Source organism: Poeciliopsis prolifica, unplaced genomic scaffold (genome assembly GCF_027474105.1).
Source record: "Poeciliopsis prolifica strain line A6 unplaced genomic scaffold, Auburn_PproV2 SCAFFOLD122, whole genome shotgun sequence".
In the NCBI taxonomy this organism is placed as follows: domain Eukaryota; kingdom Metazoa; phylum Chordata; class Actinopteri; order Cyprinodontiformes; family Poeciliidae; genus Poeciliopsis; species Poeciliopsis prolifica.
In genome coordinates, this window is record NW_026562497.1 from 514274 (window position 1) to 533020 (window position 18747).

The 18747-nt window shown below is 37.1% G+C and overlaps 1 protein-coding gene across 1 annotated transcript; it reads right to left on the reverse strand.

The window, feature by feature from the left end:
• Positions 1-537: 537 nt before the first annotated feature.
• Positions 538-15490, reverse strand: emx3 (empty spiracles homeobox 3). Its single transcript, XM_055024516.1, has 3 exons — positions 14756-15490; positions 7006-7190; positions 538-2685 (listed from the first exon to the last, which is right to left on the reverse strand). Exons 1-3 carry the CDS (start codon positions 15141-15143, stop codon positions 2518-2520), a joined length of 741 nt encoding a protein of 246 aa, XP_054880491.1. The 5' UTR covers positions 15144-15490; the 3' UTR covers positions 538-2517.
• Positions 15491-18747: the final 3257 nt, after the last annotated feature.

Below are 18747 nucleotides of genomic sequence, written 5' to 3' on the forward strand. Positions count from 1 at the left end.
CTGTAGGTGGAGCCCGGACACCAGGCCGGGAACCGCTGCGGCTGCCGCAGATCAGCTGCGTCCTGCATGAGGACCGAAAAAACAGAACCAGCCGCTGCGTCCTCTGTTGGATATTTGGTCTGTTTGACGTCCACATATTTGATCCCATGTTGTAAGAAGTTGCTCGTGCTATTTAAATTAACCCAAATCGTCATTTGTCATTTTCATGCAGAACTATTGGGAATGGACAAAAATAAATATCTTGTAGCATTAATATACGTTTTTTTTATTATTATTTACTCCAATAATAATTGTATTAAATATTGAAATTGTTTTTATTAGTTTTATTGTATTTTTGAATTTTAGCTCTAGAAACTTGTAGTTTTCCTAGTTTGCTAAACTGTGATTACTAGTATTAATAGATTAAAATATTAATTGTTATAAATTCAAATGTAAACAGATTCAAATGAGCATAATTTAGAGAAATGCAAAAATAATGAATACAACATTTTAAAGAGAACAAAAAATTTTATTTACTTAATTGGAAATGATGACGTTAAATTTGTTTTATTTTGAACATTGTGAGTCACTCCATTTATCAATAAATAGAAAATCAACCTAAAGAGAAAAATCAAAATTAGAAAAGAAAGTCAACTATAAAAAACTAATTAAGCAAACAAAAAAACATTTTAATTGTATTTCTTTTATTTATTTTTTTATTTTATTTTATTTCTCCAATCTGAGCACAGGGAGTACAAAGCTCCTTTCATCTTCTCAGAGGTTGTACAGTTTGTGCATTCGGTCCTAACAGAATGAAAAAATAGATCTGACTAAGTAGAAGTAGAAGAAGTGCTACATGAGGAGAAGATGAGGTAAATCTGTCCAGATGGAAGAAACAAACCAATGTACTGATGCAGAGAAAAAAAACAAACAAACACACATATTGTCATTAATAATATTATCATCATTATATACACACATTAGATGCATAGAATACTTTCTCATCCAGTTTTTACATAAATATGAATATTCTCCCCCCCAAAAAAGACAACTGATGTGGGATCCTGCTCGTTTCTGTCCTTGCTGCTGTGTTTTGAAATGAAAAGCTGCATTTCCATGCACTTTTTTTTCTTTTTTGTGTGTAGTTTTCATGTCAGATTTCGCTTACATAGTTACCTCAAACAAAGATTGGCATTCCAGATTTTTTTTCCGTTGGTGAGGAAAACAAAAGCTGCTGAATTAGCTCTCCATAAAGGAACCTGAACAATCCAGATTTTGAGACAGGATGCAACAACAGGCCTAAAAAAATTGAGCTCAGCTCAGATTTTGCATTCAGAAATGAATAGCTGAGTCAACACTAAGAGGAGATACCAAATTCGGGGTTTAGAGTGAAAGTCATCTGCCATGTTGCTAAGTGTATTCCATACAAGTTTGTTCAGATCCATTTAGTTTCCATTCCTCATGAAAAGAGCCACTCATGCTTTTTTCAGTTTATAAGAATGTGGTTGGATTGCAGCAATTGGTTCACTCTTACTACTCACTAAGCAGCTGAACTCACACCGTGCATTCATGGTGTGAGTTCAAGACCCTCCTACAATGATCCTACCACCTCAGACTAAAACCCTTTCTATTGATGCTGTTGTCTTACAGATAAACCACTTTGATAAGAAAGTTTTGTGCATTCTTGAAATCTTCAGAGAACTTGTATGATTTATCACCTGTAATGAGGGAGCACACTGATTCTTAATTACCATCTAAAAGCCTCTACATTCTTGCAGGCTTCTTAAAAAATTGCAGGGTCTTCATCCAGTGTGAAGGAGTCCTGTTTCTATCTGCTTTAATTTAACTGCACATGGGAACACAGGATAGGAAAATACAATCTTGCAAACATTTTTAATTGGGTTTACTTATTTTTGCAATAAGTTTTGAGTTTATCACATCTAATCATCTGCATTCCTGATTGAAAATTGAGGGGAAAGCAATAGACTCAAAATCTTTCAGTTTGAGGGTTTTGGAAGCAGCTTTGCCTCAAACACCTTCACTGTGGATTATCAAGAATCTCACAGACTAATGCTTTTGAAGAAACTCCAGGAAGGTTCCTTCCTGTCTCCCAGAATGCCTGCGAGCTGGTTCAGAAACCTGCAGCCCAGCAGATTTGAAAGTCTTTTTTTGTTTAATTTTCAGGACACAGTCTTTGTTTGGCACCAAAACCAAAGTCAGGTTGTTATCTTCTTTTGCCTCTTGGAAGCATCAAAGCCTTGTCAGTCCAAATCTGACAGAAAGTTTTCTTTTTTCCTAGGAAAACAACCCTCTGTTTTTCTTTTCCTTTTCTATTGTCCAGGATAGAAAGGTTCATTGTACATCCATCAGTCCATGTCAATAAAAGCTGTCTGTGCCTGTGTGTATGCGTTTGTGTGTCTGTGTGCATGTGTGTGCATGTTCATATGTGTGTTCAGTTTCATTCTGCAGTTGATTTTTTTTAATTCAAAATGATGTGTTTTGTGTGTGTATATGAGATGGCGCAGAGAGAGCTGTAGTCTAGTCGTCGCTGATGACATCCACGTCCTCGCTGCCAGCCTGCTGCGTCGCCGCTCTCCAGCGGCTGACGTGTTGGCTGCCCTTCCTCTTCTGCTGAGCTTCAGGAGACTCTTCCTCCAACTTCTGCCGCTTGTGCTTCGTCCTGCGGTTCTGAAACCACACCTTTACCTGCACACACAATCACATGCAGTCACATCAGAATACAAGGTTCATATGAAGCTTGGATGTAAATCTAACAATAGATTTATGTCATTTTATGACATTTTTTTAAAAAGCTTGTTTTCACATTTTGATAAATAAATTGGGTTAAGCATAAAATTAACCAATTCATTAACCAATTCAATTCATTTTAACTCTTCCAAAGTTCCCAAATGCCAATTTTGTGCCTGAGAGAAAAGCTCAGAAGTTTCAACTGCAGGGTTTTAGAAAAAAACATTATGGAGTCTGAAGATGTGACAGTCGGTGACCAGTGAAGATTTCTACTGCTTGTAGGTGTTATGATTTTTGATGTTTTCCAGAGATGTTCCAGCAGTTTAGATCTAATGATTGTCCCAGCAACAAAGTCAAGTAAATGTGTCTTGTGTTCACATTTAAAGATGAATCTTTTCACAAATGATTTACAGACACGAAGCATGCTTTACTGTCTTCCCGATTCCAATGATATTAAACTAATTAAGTTCTGTCTGATCAAAATCTGTCAAATAAATATACTGGAACCCACAGAATGCACTTTGTTTTGGGTAGTAAAAACACAGAAGCTGTTTCTTCCAACTGCAAACATGCCTGAGAACAATGACGAGCCATTTGGAAACCTTCACACAGCTACCAGCCACAACCACAACAAGCTGCGATTCTGTCACTGATAGCAATGATTGTGTGAGAGCAAGTCAGTGATTTAAGACCTTTTCGCTGGTAAAACATGACCATGACATGCAGAGTTGTTCAAACTCGCTGAGCTGGCTCCAAGATCTTGTTGCGCAATCTGTCAGAGGCTGTAAACTCTAGATCAGCATGATAGATGCTCAAATTACCTTCAAACATCAGATAGGTTTACTACAGATTCTACTGAGAATTCAAAGTAACACTTCTTTACAGTGAAGAAAGAACAAAGACAAGAAGAGACAACATTAAGTGGAAGACTTTCTTCTGATATATTCAGTTAATCTATCAAATCAGGTTTTTGTTGTTTATCATTAGTACAAACTGAAAATGCAAGAGTAATCAGTAAGAACTGATTTTATTACCATATTTTAAAGTAGCCTTTAAAGTAAGTTAATAAATTCCTTGTTTAATGTTTCTGTACACTGATTTCTGTATAGCTGAAAACACAGGCTATTTGGATAAATATGAAACAATTTTTTAAAAAGTACTCTAATGAAGCTGGCTGGGTTTGTTTTCGGAAGAATTACCCAACAGATAAACTTCTGCTGCTTAGCATCAAAAGGGAGCACATCCACCATGTAGAGCCCACGCATACTGGCATGATTTGTAATGGACAACTTCAAGTTTGACTGATCATGCCAGCCTCATACCAAGGCTAAAACCTTGCTACACTGACAGCACTTTGTGTAAGAGACTGCAACTCTCTGTCCAGCTGTAATGAGCAAATTAATTCTCATATGGCCATAAATACTGGCCCATGCTTAGTTGTTCTTCATTTTCCCCCTGGTTGATAAAAAAAGCCACTTTTTCAAAACTGGTAGTGTAGACCCAGACACCCAAATATTTCTGTACCTGTCTAAGGCATTCAGGGTCCTGAGACATGGTTTCTATTTGTAGTGATCAATGGATGTAAGGCAGGGTAAACCCTGGATATATTGTCAGTCCATCACAAGACAACATAGAGACATACTAACACTTGCACAAAGGAGAATTTGGCCAATTAGCTTAACATACATGTTTAGAAGGAGGAAGCCAGAGGGAACCGGGGACTCCCATTGGTCCACCATATAGCCCAGCCTGTCCCATTTTAAGGGAAGATTCACAAATCAAACAAGATCATTAAAAACATCCTGGCACAGATAAAGGACCCGAAGGTTGATACCAATGATACAGTCTGAGAGAGCTGTATCAGTTTCTGGACTGGGTTGTGGTCCCATGCAGTGTACCTCAAGGAATAGAAATGTGAATAGGCTGCTTAAGATCTAGGACATTATTAGCATGAAAGGAAGCATCTCTCTGGTGCAAAAATTACCAGAGAGAAAAAAAAAAAAAACTTTTTGGGGAGCATCGTGCAGCAAGCCTGCAAGATTTTTACCTTTTACCTCTTAAAGACATATTAGCCTAATGAAAACACTCTCTTGTTTTTTGTGTTGCTCTGCAGAGAAGCTCCAGATCCACAGCTATTGAGAAACAATTGCTTGCTGGAGGCATGGGCCCTGTTAAAGCTTCAAATTTTATACAGTTGATAATATTTGATTATGACAGTATGAAGCTTACCATAATTTGCCTCCAAGGTAAAAAATAATGTGCGACTGCGAAAAGTGTTCTGCTGAATGAGATGGCCGCTAATGTTAACTCAATATTTGCAACAACATGTACTGAACAGCTTCATTCGCTCCGTGTGCTGCCATTGCTATAACTACAAGCGGGCCACAATTCTAAAACAGTGTATCATTGTTCACAAGTTCTCCTTCTGTTCACTGATTGACCCATCGAAATCCTACCCGAAAAATCTAGATCAATGGGCGAAATGGCAGATGGAGCACTGAAACAGATGAAAATTGAGCAGAGTTGTGCTGGATGGCAGAATGGCAATTCTTTTGCAACATTTTGCATGAATATTTTCTACATTAACAGTTCACTTGGATCAGTCAGATCCAATAATGACATACTTTTCTGGTGGAGCAGTTCTATTCACACATCAAAAACAAACATCGAAAACATGCACAGCACCAACATTTTTCACTCTCAGTGTAAAGATTCAGTTGTTTAACGCAACAGTGGTTTAGATGATTCTTATGAAAACTAACATAAATTTAATATATTTCTATAAGACCTGAGTCACTTTTTTTCTGCAGGGCAAGAATTAAAAATTTATTGGTGCTTATTTGGATGCCAGCCCTGAGTTGTCCCACAGGAACGTTGATCACTTGATCATTACTGCCTGTAAAGGCACTCTGATTGCACAAAGCTGTGATTTATGAGTGATTAATAACCACTGCTGGCAAGTGACTGGCAGTGCTGCGTCCTTCTCTTCCTGTCTGTTGTTGTGAAATGAGCTCATAATTTATGAATCACATCGTTTCACTGGCGTCAGGAGTCCAACCACCGCGCCGACTCCATGACAAACACCATCCTGAGAAAAGAAGGAGTTTGCTGACTAATTGCCTACTCAGCATTCCTCACAACGCAAAGAACACACACTGACATCACAGCCAACAATAATGTATGTATATACGTGCGTGTGGGTGTGCATGTGTGTGTGTGTGCCTGTGGTGGATTTAGTGTGAAGATTATTAATTTAGTCAAGATCTGGCATAGTTCTATCGACTAGATGACAGCCAAGTATTTATGGCTGTATGATTGGTGGTGTGCCCTGAAAATGCATCAACAGACATGAGAGGCATACTGTACAAGTGGTGTGACATAAATTTGCAACAAGAGCCACTAAAACCACCTTAGTGTCTTTGATTAATCAGCTGTGTCCAAAAATGTTTTTTTTTTTAACTGTGTGGATCTGTTTATTGATCAATCTTGACCAAGCAACATCTGCAGTGTAGCTTTACCAAAAGCTTCTGCAAAGAAATAGATATAGTTTATCACTTTAGAAAATTTATGAACCTTTGGTTTATTAGATCTGTGATTTTAAACCTCGTTGAGGAAAAGTGATCGGTTCTCAAAAACTAACAAGAAGAAACTGAGGGCAGCAATTAAACTCCAAAGAGTCTTAAGGGTAAGAACAGATCCCCGTCCGTCTGCATTTGAATCAGAGTTTGGTATCAAATATGTCTGATAAATTACAAAAGAAGAAAAAATCTTCCTTGGTATACTTTGGTAAACCTGTTTGCTTTACTCTGCTTTTAAAAATAATTAAGGCAAACTCAGGTGGAGCTTAAGGCAAGACTCGGCAAGCTGAACTGATTTGCTAACCCTCATTTCTGTATCTGTTTTGAAAAATATCAGTCACATCTGCAGTGATTTATGTGTCCCACTGTTTCATTATTTCCAGAGTTGTTAGTAACTGTTTGAACTGAAACCTTATTTACCATCGATCAAAAACTGTGCTATTCTTAACATATTCAGCTCCAGAAATGGGATCCAGTTGTTTCTTTTGAATAGACTGTCCAGTAACAAAGAAACACCAAAAGCAACTAAAATACAAGATTATTATAAAATGATGTGACTGCTTTAAGGCAGATCTGTTGCTTCAGGACTTTAACTCAGTACTGTCAGCTTTGTTTGTCTAATTTTAGTATTTACCATAACAAACATCCTGTCTGAACTGCCCCATCATGCACCTCTGCCTCTGTTTCCAAGATGCCTCACCTGTGTCTCAGTCAAGCACAGCCCACTCGCCAGTTGCTTCCTCTCAGCTCCGACTACGTAATGGTTTTTTTCAAAAGCTCGCTCCAAGCGCAGCAGCTGGGAAGGTGAGAAAGCCGTTCGGATCCGTTTGGGCTTTCTGGAGAATGGACCGTGAAGCAACAGGTTCTCTGGACTGCTGTCCTCTCCTGAAAAACAAGCAAAAGTCAAACAGTTGGAACTCTAGATGTTCGACTGACTTATTTTATTACCACTCTGCAGTAAAATGTAATGTATCCAGATGACCACTAGGTAATCATTAATGAAAATAAAATTGTGAAAGAAATTGTAAAAAAAAAATAGATTGGAAATAAAAAAAAAAACATAAGCTACACTAAATGAAAAGTTTATTTAACAAGGGAATTTATGATGCAAATCCAGTGGCATGTTCAATATCACCTACTGATGTTTATCTCATCTGTAGATTACCTTGACGTCCTGCTTTATATTTTTTTGATGAGAAGAAAATTTGGAATGCTGTATTTGGTCCTGAATCTTATCTGGAGGCTAAAGACCTTCCTGTTTGCAGCCTGAAAGGCTGAAGTCAGGGCCATTTATCTAAAATTGCCACATTTCATTGTTGGTAAATTAGGGTGTTTTTGAAAGTTTAATTTATTTCAGTAACATAATTTTAAGAACAGTTTTCCAAACAAGGCTATATTTCGTAACTGAGCAGAAGTGTGGTTTCAGCTTCTTCCTTCAGTTCGATTCTTCCACAAACTTTGAAATTTTCCTCTGGTCCAATAAATCTGAATCAAGTTCTACACAATTTTTACAGTTATTTAAGTCTGGTCTGTTGGAGCAGAGACACAAGCTGACTGCAATCAACCAATGTAAAAAATATTAAATAAAAAATAAGGTCATGCCAAAGCATGTAGATACCTATAAAATAGGTAAAAATCTAGACTCTAACACTACTTTCATATTACTACAGCTATACATATTACCATAGTCAGGAGTCACATGTTAAGAAGATTTTAGAGATTTACACATTCAGTAGATAAGTTCTGTAGCAATTTATTTGACCTCATTAGAGCAACTGGCCAGTGTTTGATAATTTCAGTTGCAATCAGTTATGTTTTTCCATCAAAACAAAACTGGAGCTGAAAGCAAAAAACTCCAAAACCTCTGAGACCTGAACAGTCAGACTGACTGATGTTTCTGTCTTTGCTCTCTATGGTGAGGATATAAACATGGAGGACGTTTTTTTCTCCCATATTATTCCAACATAGAAATGTCCCTAAAAGTCTAGATCATTGAAGACGTGCATTGATCATTTCTTCAGTTTTATTTCTGAACTGAGCAAAAATGCAGAGGTCCCAGTTGTTGCAACACGCCTTTGTGTGTCTATTTGTTCTGCCTAATCTGAACAAACACCTTGTCTGTTTGACATTTGCATCTGAATCAGGAGTTGAGCCGCAAACTTAAATTGAAACACTCAACAAACATAAAAAAGATGGCAGCGTTCTGGTTGTGGATCCTGTTGCTCTGCTGGGTTTCATTTCTGCAGCAGAAAAAAATAACCTTCAGAACCTTTTTTTGAGTGTGAAACATTTAGAAACTATTGCTGTTTGGTCTTTAGATTAACATCATTCAGTCTGAGAAAGATGTTGTGAACAGAAGAAATGTACTTCCACTTTTAATATCTAAAATGTTCTGTGATTGAAGGTAGACCGTGCAAATTAACAAAAACACAGACGCTGGGGAGACTCTGTTTGATTGACAGAAAATAAATCCTATGGAGCTCCTGACATATCTTAAATTAGAATCTAAAAATAAAAAATAGCAGTCAGTATCTCAACCTGGGCTTAGGAATATTTAAGTTCAGAAATTAAAAAAATTTAACCAGCTACAAACTTCACTGAGATTGATAATCTGTTTTTCATGAGGGAACAATGTTTGTTTTGTTTTATGGCCAATATCGAAGTTACGTTTCGATGTTCAAACCACAAATGAAAAACTATTTAACCAGCTGCAGCTTTGCTTGCTCAAGCTATCTAAAATTTTGGTCTTCAAGGCGCTAACCGACTTTATTTCCATGCAGATCGTTTTTGCGTTTTTCCATTTTGGTTTGTCTAATTTTACTGACCTGCTAAAGCTAGTCTTCAAACTTTTGGGGCGAACTCCAGTCTCATTTGTTTACGAGGCGAAGTGGTTGAAAACTCCGTGTGAGAGCGACGCTAAAACGGTTTCTTTGTTTCTTCGCCCCAAACCGACGCCCAGCTTCTGCTTTCATTTTTCCTGACTGTTTATTGAAATAGCACGTAAATCTATCAATACGTTTTTACATACAAACAAATGTACACTTGGGTTCCTTTTAGCACGCTGAAAAGGAGTTGCGGCCGCCATCACGCTCTACGCAAAAGAGCGGGCTGTGCGACAATGATGGCGGGCGGAGAGTCGGCACGTACCGGGCACCTTTTACCTGGCGTTAGCCGTCTTATTCACATGCAAATTCAGAGCCGTGACAAGTGGCCGTCATGGTTTGCAAATATTTCTGTTCAATGTCAAATGATGCTTTAATGTAGCAACTGCTCGAATCGAAAAATGTATCCGCAAAAATGAAGAATTCAGTTTAGAGATTTTACCAAATCAGAGATTAAAATGGATATTGAGATATTTGCAAAGTTTAATCGGCAGCTAACATCTTATCTGGAAAATAAAGTGACATCTTTGATTTTGATATGAACAAGGACAGAAAAACTTGAAGATTTTAAGACGCATGTTTATTAAAAACTAGCATTTACCGGTATTTTGCGACCGATGCTTCTGCAGTATCCCTTTTTAAATTAAGCTTTTCATATAGGGAAGCCATGGAACTCGATAAACTCGGAATGAACCTTCATCATAGATGCAGAACAAGGATGAGCAACAGTAGAAAGTCAGAGAACAACAAAAAGGCATCTCTGAATCAGGATACATACAATTTTGGGAGAAGCATCAGACGATCAGAAATTAACTAGAAATCACTGTCATTTCTATTTCCCAGCTAAAGTTTGTCAACACTCTTGCTGTTTAACTTGGAACCTTCAGTAGTAACTCCTCAACTCATCCAATGGTTGATGCATTGTGCTCAGCAGATGAAGCAGCTGATTAGGCTAAATACTAAACCCTGCTGCACTTTAACACGGACTGCAGCTAAAACGGAGCTTCTGGCCTTTCCAGGAATAAATTCTCATGGTTTTCATCAGGTTAATGTCTCATTAGTGATTTCTATATTTAATATAGGAAAATGTTTCTCAGTTCTAGTCCTTAGACATTTAAGCATCTGTCTTTCTGAGCAATAGTTACACTAGGAGTAAACAGAATGCAGACAGGAGGAAAGAAAAACCCTCTAAACTAAATCAGACCTGTTTGCATCAGACGATTAACCTTGTGAACATCTGCATTCAGTTCAACTGACACTATTATATTGAAATCTTCTTTTATTGATACTTTTTGTGTAAAAATTTAACTTGTGCTTTTTCTTAATAAAAGCATAAATTGATGAATGAAAGAACAATCATCCAGAAATCGGCTGATCAGTTGGTCAAACATAAACAACAACAGAAAAAAATATTTTATTAATCTGAAAAACTAAACACTGCCACCAATTTTTGTTTTTAAACACATCAACAAACAGCACACGCTTCCATTTATCTTTTTAGATTTAGTGAGAGTAAGATGAAAGTAAGTAGAAGATTATTTGTATAGAATCTTTCAAGATATCAATCCTAAATTGCTTCAACAAACAAAATAAATGCACAAACCAAATTTAAGCAGAAGAAACTTACGGATATGCTTTGGCATGTAAATTAGAATCCTATCATTCTTTCATTTAGGTTTAAATCTACCAGAGCCATCAAAGATGCAGTTTATTTTATGGAACTAGTTAAGATTAACAGGCCTGACCTCAAAGAAATAGGATATCATCAAAGAAAGGCCTAATCTGTGCAAACATGAAAAGCTTAACTCAGAGCAGAAAACTAAGCAATGATTTAACATCAAACTATATCAAAACAAGCTTTGTCACATTGACTCTCTGATTATGACTTTATTTGCAACAATGAAATAACAGTGACAAATTTTCCAAATAAATAAATTTGAAAAACACCACTATTGCTGCTGGTTTGTCATACACAGGAAAATTAAAACTTTTACTTCCTTGCAGTTACTTTCAAAACACATGATAGCATCCAAACTGAGACACTTTTCTCTAAAATCAGAATGCAAACCAGATGAAGTGAGCTTTTTAAAACAGCTTTCTAGATTGTGAATAAAACCTGACAGATTTTATCTTTTGATCTGGGGAAGTATGAATGATCCTGACTAAGATACGCATATACTTTTAACATACATTATTTTGTTGACAAAAGCTGAAAAAAAAAAGTTGTGAGTCATAGATTAACTTCTGTTAATCTATGATATGATGACTCTTTGGCACTTCCTGGCTCTGGGGCACACTGAATAGCACAATGCAATTGTGTCATTGTGCAAAGTAAAGACATCAGCAATCTTAGAAAAACAAATCTGTCCATCTAACGGAATAATCTGAACTCCATCAATTAATAACAAAATATACAAGTGCTTCACCTCAGACTCTGCAAGTTAGCGTGTTAAATATTCAAACACGCTGCAGGACATGATCATTACTAAAGATTGAGTGTATAAACCACAAAGCACAGTGGTGGGGAGGTGATGATCTGGGCTTGTTTTACAACCACACAAACTTGAATGTAAACTCCTCTGTAAATCAAATGTGAGGTCACCTGTCAGACAGCGGAACTGGGTCATCGAGAGGACAATGATCAGAAACACAGCGGCAAATCCATAACAGAACAGCTGAAAAAGAAAATAACCAACATTCGTACCTCAGTCTGTGTTTGGACCTTAAGATAGCTTTGTACAAACAAAGTTCAATAAACTGAAGCAGTGCTAGAAAGACAACTGAGCTACAATTCCCCGACTTCCATATAATGAGAAAATGACTGGATTTATTGCAATAAAGTCGATTCTACAAGCAGTTAGATCATGAGAGGTGACTCTTTTTACACATTGATTTTCTATTGTGACTCAGTTCTCATTAAATAAAAGCATTAGAGTGAAATATGTGACGTGTTTTTATATTTAGTGAGTGCTAATGTTTCATGTCAAGCAGAAGTGAGGACAAGGACAGTTAAACTGTTCCATGTTGTAAATTGGAGCCAGAGAAGCAGGAGCTGCAAGAGAAGTGAGGCTGTCAGCTGCTTCCACATTATGAAGACCAATGTGTCTGTTTGAGAGGAGGTGCAACAGACAGAGGAAGAGGAGGTGGACAAGAAAGGGTTAAAGGGACCACCTGTATGAGACAGGTATCAGAGACACCTCAAACCCACACTGAGACTCAGATTCATCCGCTTCTGAAAGTAGATCTTTTACCTGGCGTACAGTTCGGTTCTTTGTTAAATGTGTTGCAAGGCTGAAGTTAAGTGAAGCAGAAATGTTCACCTAAGATAAAATCTAATGAAAAAATGTCAAATAAAACAGCAACAAATATTCCCTTTATAAATGTTAAAATCTGCATTTCTATTTTCATTTACCCTTTAAAATAAGAACACTAATTATAAGTCATCAAAGGAGCTGATGAGATAAAAATGTCTTTAAAAATCTGTTTGAAAAAATAAAATTGTTAATTCAAACTAAAGATGCTAAAACGTCTGAACTTTAGAAAGTTCAAATTATGTTTTAGAAATTGTTCTAAAAAACTCAATGTGCACAAAAAAAAAAAATATGCCAATCTTGCCTTTTCCATAACTTTTTTATGAGTATACATGAAATACCAGAATTCATGTTTCTTAACAGCTAAAAAGTGGTGGCATTAGACAGCCTGAAATAGAAGATTTTTATGATTTTGTAAAAAATAAATTAGGCTACATAAAAACTAATTTATGAGTAATTGTATAATGTGTTTTATTTAACATCTGGGATTTTAAGTGGTTTTTTAATCATTTTATGAAACATATGAATAGGCCTATATACTTTTTGCTATTTGTATTGGAAAATAAAGTTAAAGAAAATATATGACGGTATTTTTTTTTAATTACAATGTTTATTATGAAACTTTTTCAGAGATCAATTATAAATTACTTCAATAAAATTATAATTTTAATAAAGTAGCAATTTGAATAATGTCTCAATTAAGATAAAATGAAATGATGATGAATCATAATGGTTTAATATGATTTCTCCTTCTGGCTTCAAGTTGCGTTTCAATTTGATTTATTTGCTGTAACACTTTGACAGTTTCTAAACGGTTAATTAGATTAATAATAAGATCTGGAAAAGTATTTGAAATAAAGTCTTTTTTTTATACACATTAACAATTAGGTTTTGAAAAGAGAAACAATTTAAAAAATCGTAGGAGTTGCAGTCAAGACTTTAAACATAAACAAATAGAAAAACTGTGACATTTGAATCAACCAATAATGAGAATATCTGATGAGTTCCAGCCGTGACGAAACGGCGCAGGTGTGAGATGAGTTCACGGGGAGTCAGAAAACTTTGTTCAAACTTGTAGGATTTTAAAAAAGAGGAAACAAGATAACCCCGTCATTTCGTCATATTATTTTATTTTTTAATAAACGCTTTTGATGATGTGTAGATATTTATAGATGTCTAAAACGAAAAATAAAAAATAAAAAAATTGTCTGAAACAGTTTGCAAAATTATAACATTTTATTGGTAGAAATTAATTTTCAAAAGTTTTCAAGTTTAAACTAAAACGTATTTATTTATTTATTGCTTTAATTTTTCCCTTCATTCCGTTGGTTGTTTTTGTTTTAGTTTTTTTTAGTTGGTTTAGTATGCTGTTTTTTTTGTTTGTTTGTTTTTCAAAAACGTTAATTTAAGATTTAGCTTTTTATTCTATATAATCCCATAAATCACTAAATTTTACTTTGGTTTAACTTTATTTACGCCCCACCATTGTTTTTCCGTACTTACGTTCATAACCGCTTTATTGTATTTGCTCATGCACTTCTATTATTTTACGGCTAAAATTAATTAATAATTTATGATAAAACATATTAACCATCGTTTAGTGAAAATCCTATCTGCGTTCTGAATTTCTGACCTGGGTCGAACCTTCAGTTGCTGCGCTTCACGCACTCTTTCTGATCACTGATATGATCAGCTGCACGTGCCCCGAACGTGTCTTCCACTGGTTATCAATTAAAACAAAAAAAAAGTTAAAAAAAAAAAAAAAAAAAAAACAAACAAAAAAAGGAAGAGTAAGGAAAACAAAAGAAATAAGCCCACAAAATGCTTGCTGAAAGCTTCCACTGGTTTTCGACTACAAACAAGAGGATTATTTTAATGAATAAAAATAAATGATCTATTGATAGTTGCCATTGATCTGTGATGCAGCGCTGATGATGGACGCCATTCAGCTCTATATCATAAAGCCACAAAAACATTCAAGCTTGGGAAAGACCATAGATCCACTTTATATGTAACATAGTTTAATTCCGTGAGAGGGAGGGCGGTTTCCAAATAATGAGAAATTGTCTCTGGATGCAACAATCTGAGCTTTTAATCTGAACACGTGAAGCAAAGTTGTGTTAACTCAGTGTGAAAAGGAGAAGACACGTTTCTGGAATGGATTAATCTTAGAAGATCAGCAGAGATAAAGCACGGACAAACTCAACACGAAGGAGGAAAAGTTGAGTGGAGTGGCGGCGTCGCGCCCTCGGCTCACCTTGGAAGCGATGTCCCAGGAAGCGGCTCCGCAGCACCCAGGGGTAGAAGCTGAGCGCGTCCCGATGCTGCGGGCTGAAGAAGCTCTGAGGGGGGATCTGCAGCGGGTGCAGCGGGAGCCCGCCGGGGCTCTGCGTGTGCGCCCCGGTCTCCTGCAACATTATGTCCGGCCCGGCAGAGAACAAAGTCCTTCCGCTGCCCCCCTGGAAGCAGGAGCCGAAGACCCCGGTGGCTGAAGCCGGGTGCAGAGAGTCCGGGAAGCGGAGCGCAGTGGGCCGGATGGGTTCATCCCCGGAGCTGCCTCCGCCGCCGCCGCTGTGGCTGCTCGCATCCTTCCCCACCAGAGACTCTATGGTGAAGCATTTCTTGTTATTACTGTGTTGGAACATGATGAGCACCTGAGCGGAGAGGATGAAGAAGAATTTCAGTTATTCGCGTCCAGTTAGTCCAGTCCTTCGGACTCTTGGGGTTCAGATTCCCAGTTCTCCCATAACTCTTCCCGATTGTCTGCCTGTGCGCACCAGCCGTGCGTAAATTCCAGATTTGAGCTCCCGAGAGTTTCTTGCCTCCGCTGCAGAACGTGAACAAAAATCACAAACTTGATCCAGATTGGGGAACCGCGCGGAGTCTCCGAGCTGCTGCAGCCGAGTTTGAGCGTGTTGGTCTCGGATTAGTGGTTGTCTCCACGAACCTACTGCCGCCTCATGCTGGAGTCTGATGAACCGGGAGAGCTTGCACGAGCGCACATACCTGCCGGAGGTGTGCTGTGAGCATGCGCAGAGGCAGCCACTGCCACAGCCATTTTGTTGATGGGCTGGTTGGGGAGGAGGATGTCAAAGGTGATGATGATAATGACTGACAGTGATGATGAGGATGATTAATATGAGGTCATAACAAATATTATTAATAAGCACGCTAATTAAAACTCATCAGTAATGAGTGACTCATGTTCGATTTAAAGAGCTGAAAAATATTCGGGTTTTCAAAAAGAACAAAATAAATAAATGTGCGGTACTGCTTTTTTTTCTTTCTTTTTGTTTTTTTTTGCCCCTGCTATGATGAGCCTTGTTTTATTATCTCTTATTGTATAATGTTTGACCGCTGAATATTCACCACAGCACGTGTCCCTTATTTACATAATAAATATTGTTTGGTTTTGTTTAATTACAAAAACACTTAGAGCATTTATTTTTTGTGTGGTTACTGAAAGTTGTATTTATTACAAATAAGGTTTTAGTTTGTATGTTATATTTTTAATCATTGCTGTTAATGTTGCTTCGTTCATTTTCTTTTCAGTAGTTTTATTTACTGTAAATTAGTCATTTTGTTCTTTCAAATAATTTTTTTTTTTTTTTTTTGCTTCCATGTAGTTTTTTTTCTCTAATTAAGTGTTTCTTTGAGTTTAATCTGCTGTGCCTCTTTAATAAGTTTTATTTCAGTCTCTGATTTTTATGGTTATTTATTTGTGTATTTTTATTTCCTTTTCACTTTTTTTCCTGCAGGAGTCCTCTCAGACCTTCCTCATTCTTTGGGCCATCACTTTATTTTGCATCAGTGATGTGATGTTTAGTTGTTGTTTTTGTCTCTGTTTGTTGTGTGGTTAATTAGTTTTTTTATGTCCTTATTTTTGACCTTTCACTTTTTCTCTCCAAAAAACATTAATAACAAAAGTAAATCAACCCTTTGTGAACTGAATTAAAATATTACTTTCTACTCCTAATAAGGCATTAATTTTCTTATTTTTGTCTTCAAAATTTTGTCCAATTCTGGTTTAATTTTTTCTGTACTTCTGCTTCATGTTTTTAATGGTTTTCTATAATTCTATTCTGTTTATTTATATTTTTTAACAGAGATCCATCCGAGTCATTACATTTGCATTAGTTTGAAGTTGCTGTAATGCTGTGTCAAAGTTGTACAGATACAACAGAAGAACTCTGAACATGTCTTTGCATCCCTCAGTGACCCTGCAGGTCAAAGGTCAGATCCATTTCCTCTTCCAGTTCTTGTTGACTTGTTAGAGCCTGGTATTGTGACTAATGTAGACAAATTAACTTCACATCCGTCAAAATTGACTGCGACCAGCTCAGCTGGAAGTTATCCAAAGCCTCAATCATGAAAATAATAATAATAATAATAAACTATTACAAAATAATAATAATAAAAAAGGCATTTGAAAAAAAAAAACTCTAACTTGATTTTTGCATTTGGATTGTTAATTCCAAATAACAAAAAAGGTGGCTTTAGATTATCCCACATAACTTTTCTGTCCCAGCAGAAAAAAAAAAAAAATCACACACTATAGGTTGATCCCAAGTTCTCAGATCAACAAGTAAACTTCACTAAAATAGACTTTTTTTTTTCTCAGAAGTTGTAAAAGGTTCCCTTAGAAAGAGTTTTATATAACAACTAGACAACTGGGAAGATCTTTTTGAGCAGATTTTTCTATAAACAAATAAAGGTATCCTGATTGTCAAATGTTAAGCACTGAAATCTGTAGAAGAAATAGAAATTAAAGTCTCTATGTCTGAAAAAGCCTGTTTTACAGAAACAGAGTATGAATAAAGGCTGCATGCTGTATGTAAGTTATTCTGTTTTTGCACCTGTTACTGAGGTGCAGGGGAACAATTTGGTCCAGAGGAATTACTGCTGATGAGTCAAAGAGTTTGACTTAAAAACTGACATCTGATGAAACTTGTAGTTTTGGTAATGACCGATTGGCTCTTGGTTCTGAAGGCTCAGTTTTATTGAATGTCGACACAAAAAGGTAAGATATTAAATGTTGAATTTTTGTCAGAACAAACATGAAACACTTTTTTTGCCTGAGTAGCCTAAGTGAGAAAATCTGATTTGGTCCACTCTGCCTGATTCAAACAAACAGTTTGGATTCAACGTTACTGATGCCTGGTTCTGCCGTGCAGTCCAGGCCCAGATGTTGGTTTCAACCCACGCAGCCCAGACCAGGCTTAGACTTGGCCCGGACCTGTCCCTTCCTCTGCAGCTTTGGGACCTGCAGGACAAATGCCAGCCCATTCAGGAGCCACTAATTGTGGACCGGGAAGCCCCTCAAAGGCCCCCTGCCTCCAGTCTGAATGGGCTACCCTGCAGAGGCCCATGTGAACCACAGTGCCCCTTTTGCCTCCCCATGCCATTCCCCCCATCTCCTTCGCCCGCTCCACATGTTAATTAATAGGCCTTACTTGCATATTTGGATCCTGCTCTGCTTTGATGGAAGGCAGCCATTAGCATCTATTAATTTTGCCTCTGGCGTTCCACTGGCGGCTCTGAAAAGGAGAATTAAGTGGTGTGAGTCATTGTGAAGCTGAGTTAAAGTGCGATTATTGTCCTGCAGCCTGGAGCTGTTGCTAACTGCTGCTAAGCCCTCTTGAAAGTGAAGGGGCGACTCCTCCTCATTAGTGCCCAACAAGGGAAAGATATTAACAGGAAATAGCTGCAAATTTCTTTCTTCCACATTTTAATCCTTCCTCGTGAAAAGGGCACTTAAAAATGTAAAGACGCAAGCTGGAGCACAAGTGCTGAGGGCAAACTGCTGCTGTGATGATACTGTAGTCCAGCTGCTGACAGATTGCAGTTTTGATTTTCAAAGCTAAATCTCCTCTGCAAACCATTTTATAACAAAGCAAGAAAACTATAGTGCTAAAAAAATGTCTCAACTGCAGCAGTGGTGGGAGCATCATGATGTGGGACTATTTTGCTACTAGTGCGACTGGGGGCCTTGCAAAATGTGAATGGCTAAATTATTGTCACATTTACCAAATAGTTGTCCAGCTTCATCACATACTAACAGCATTGAAACCCAATGCTTGAAACCCAGCACTGGGTTTCAAGAGTGGCTTTTTCAAAGCACCAACTTCAACCCCTAAAATACTATGCTTAGAAAACTACCTCACTGGAATTAATGAAATTAAATACTTCGTTCCATGTATGGCTTTAAAAATAGTCAAATATCCAGAAATATAACATAAGTTTGTTAAT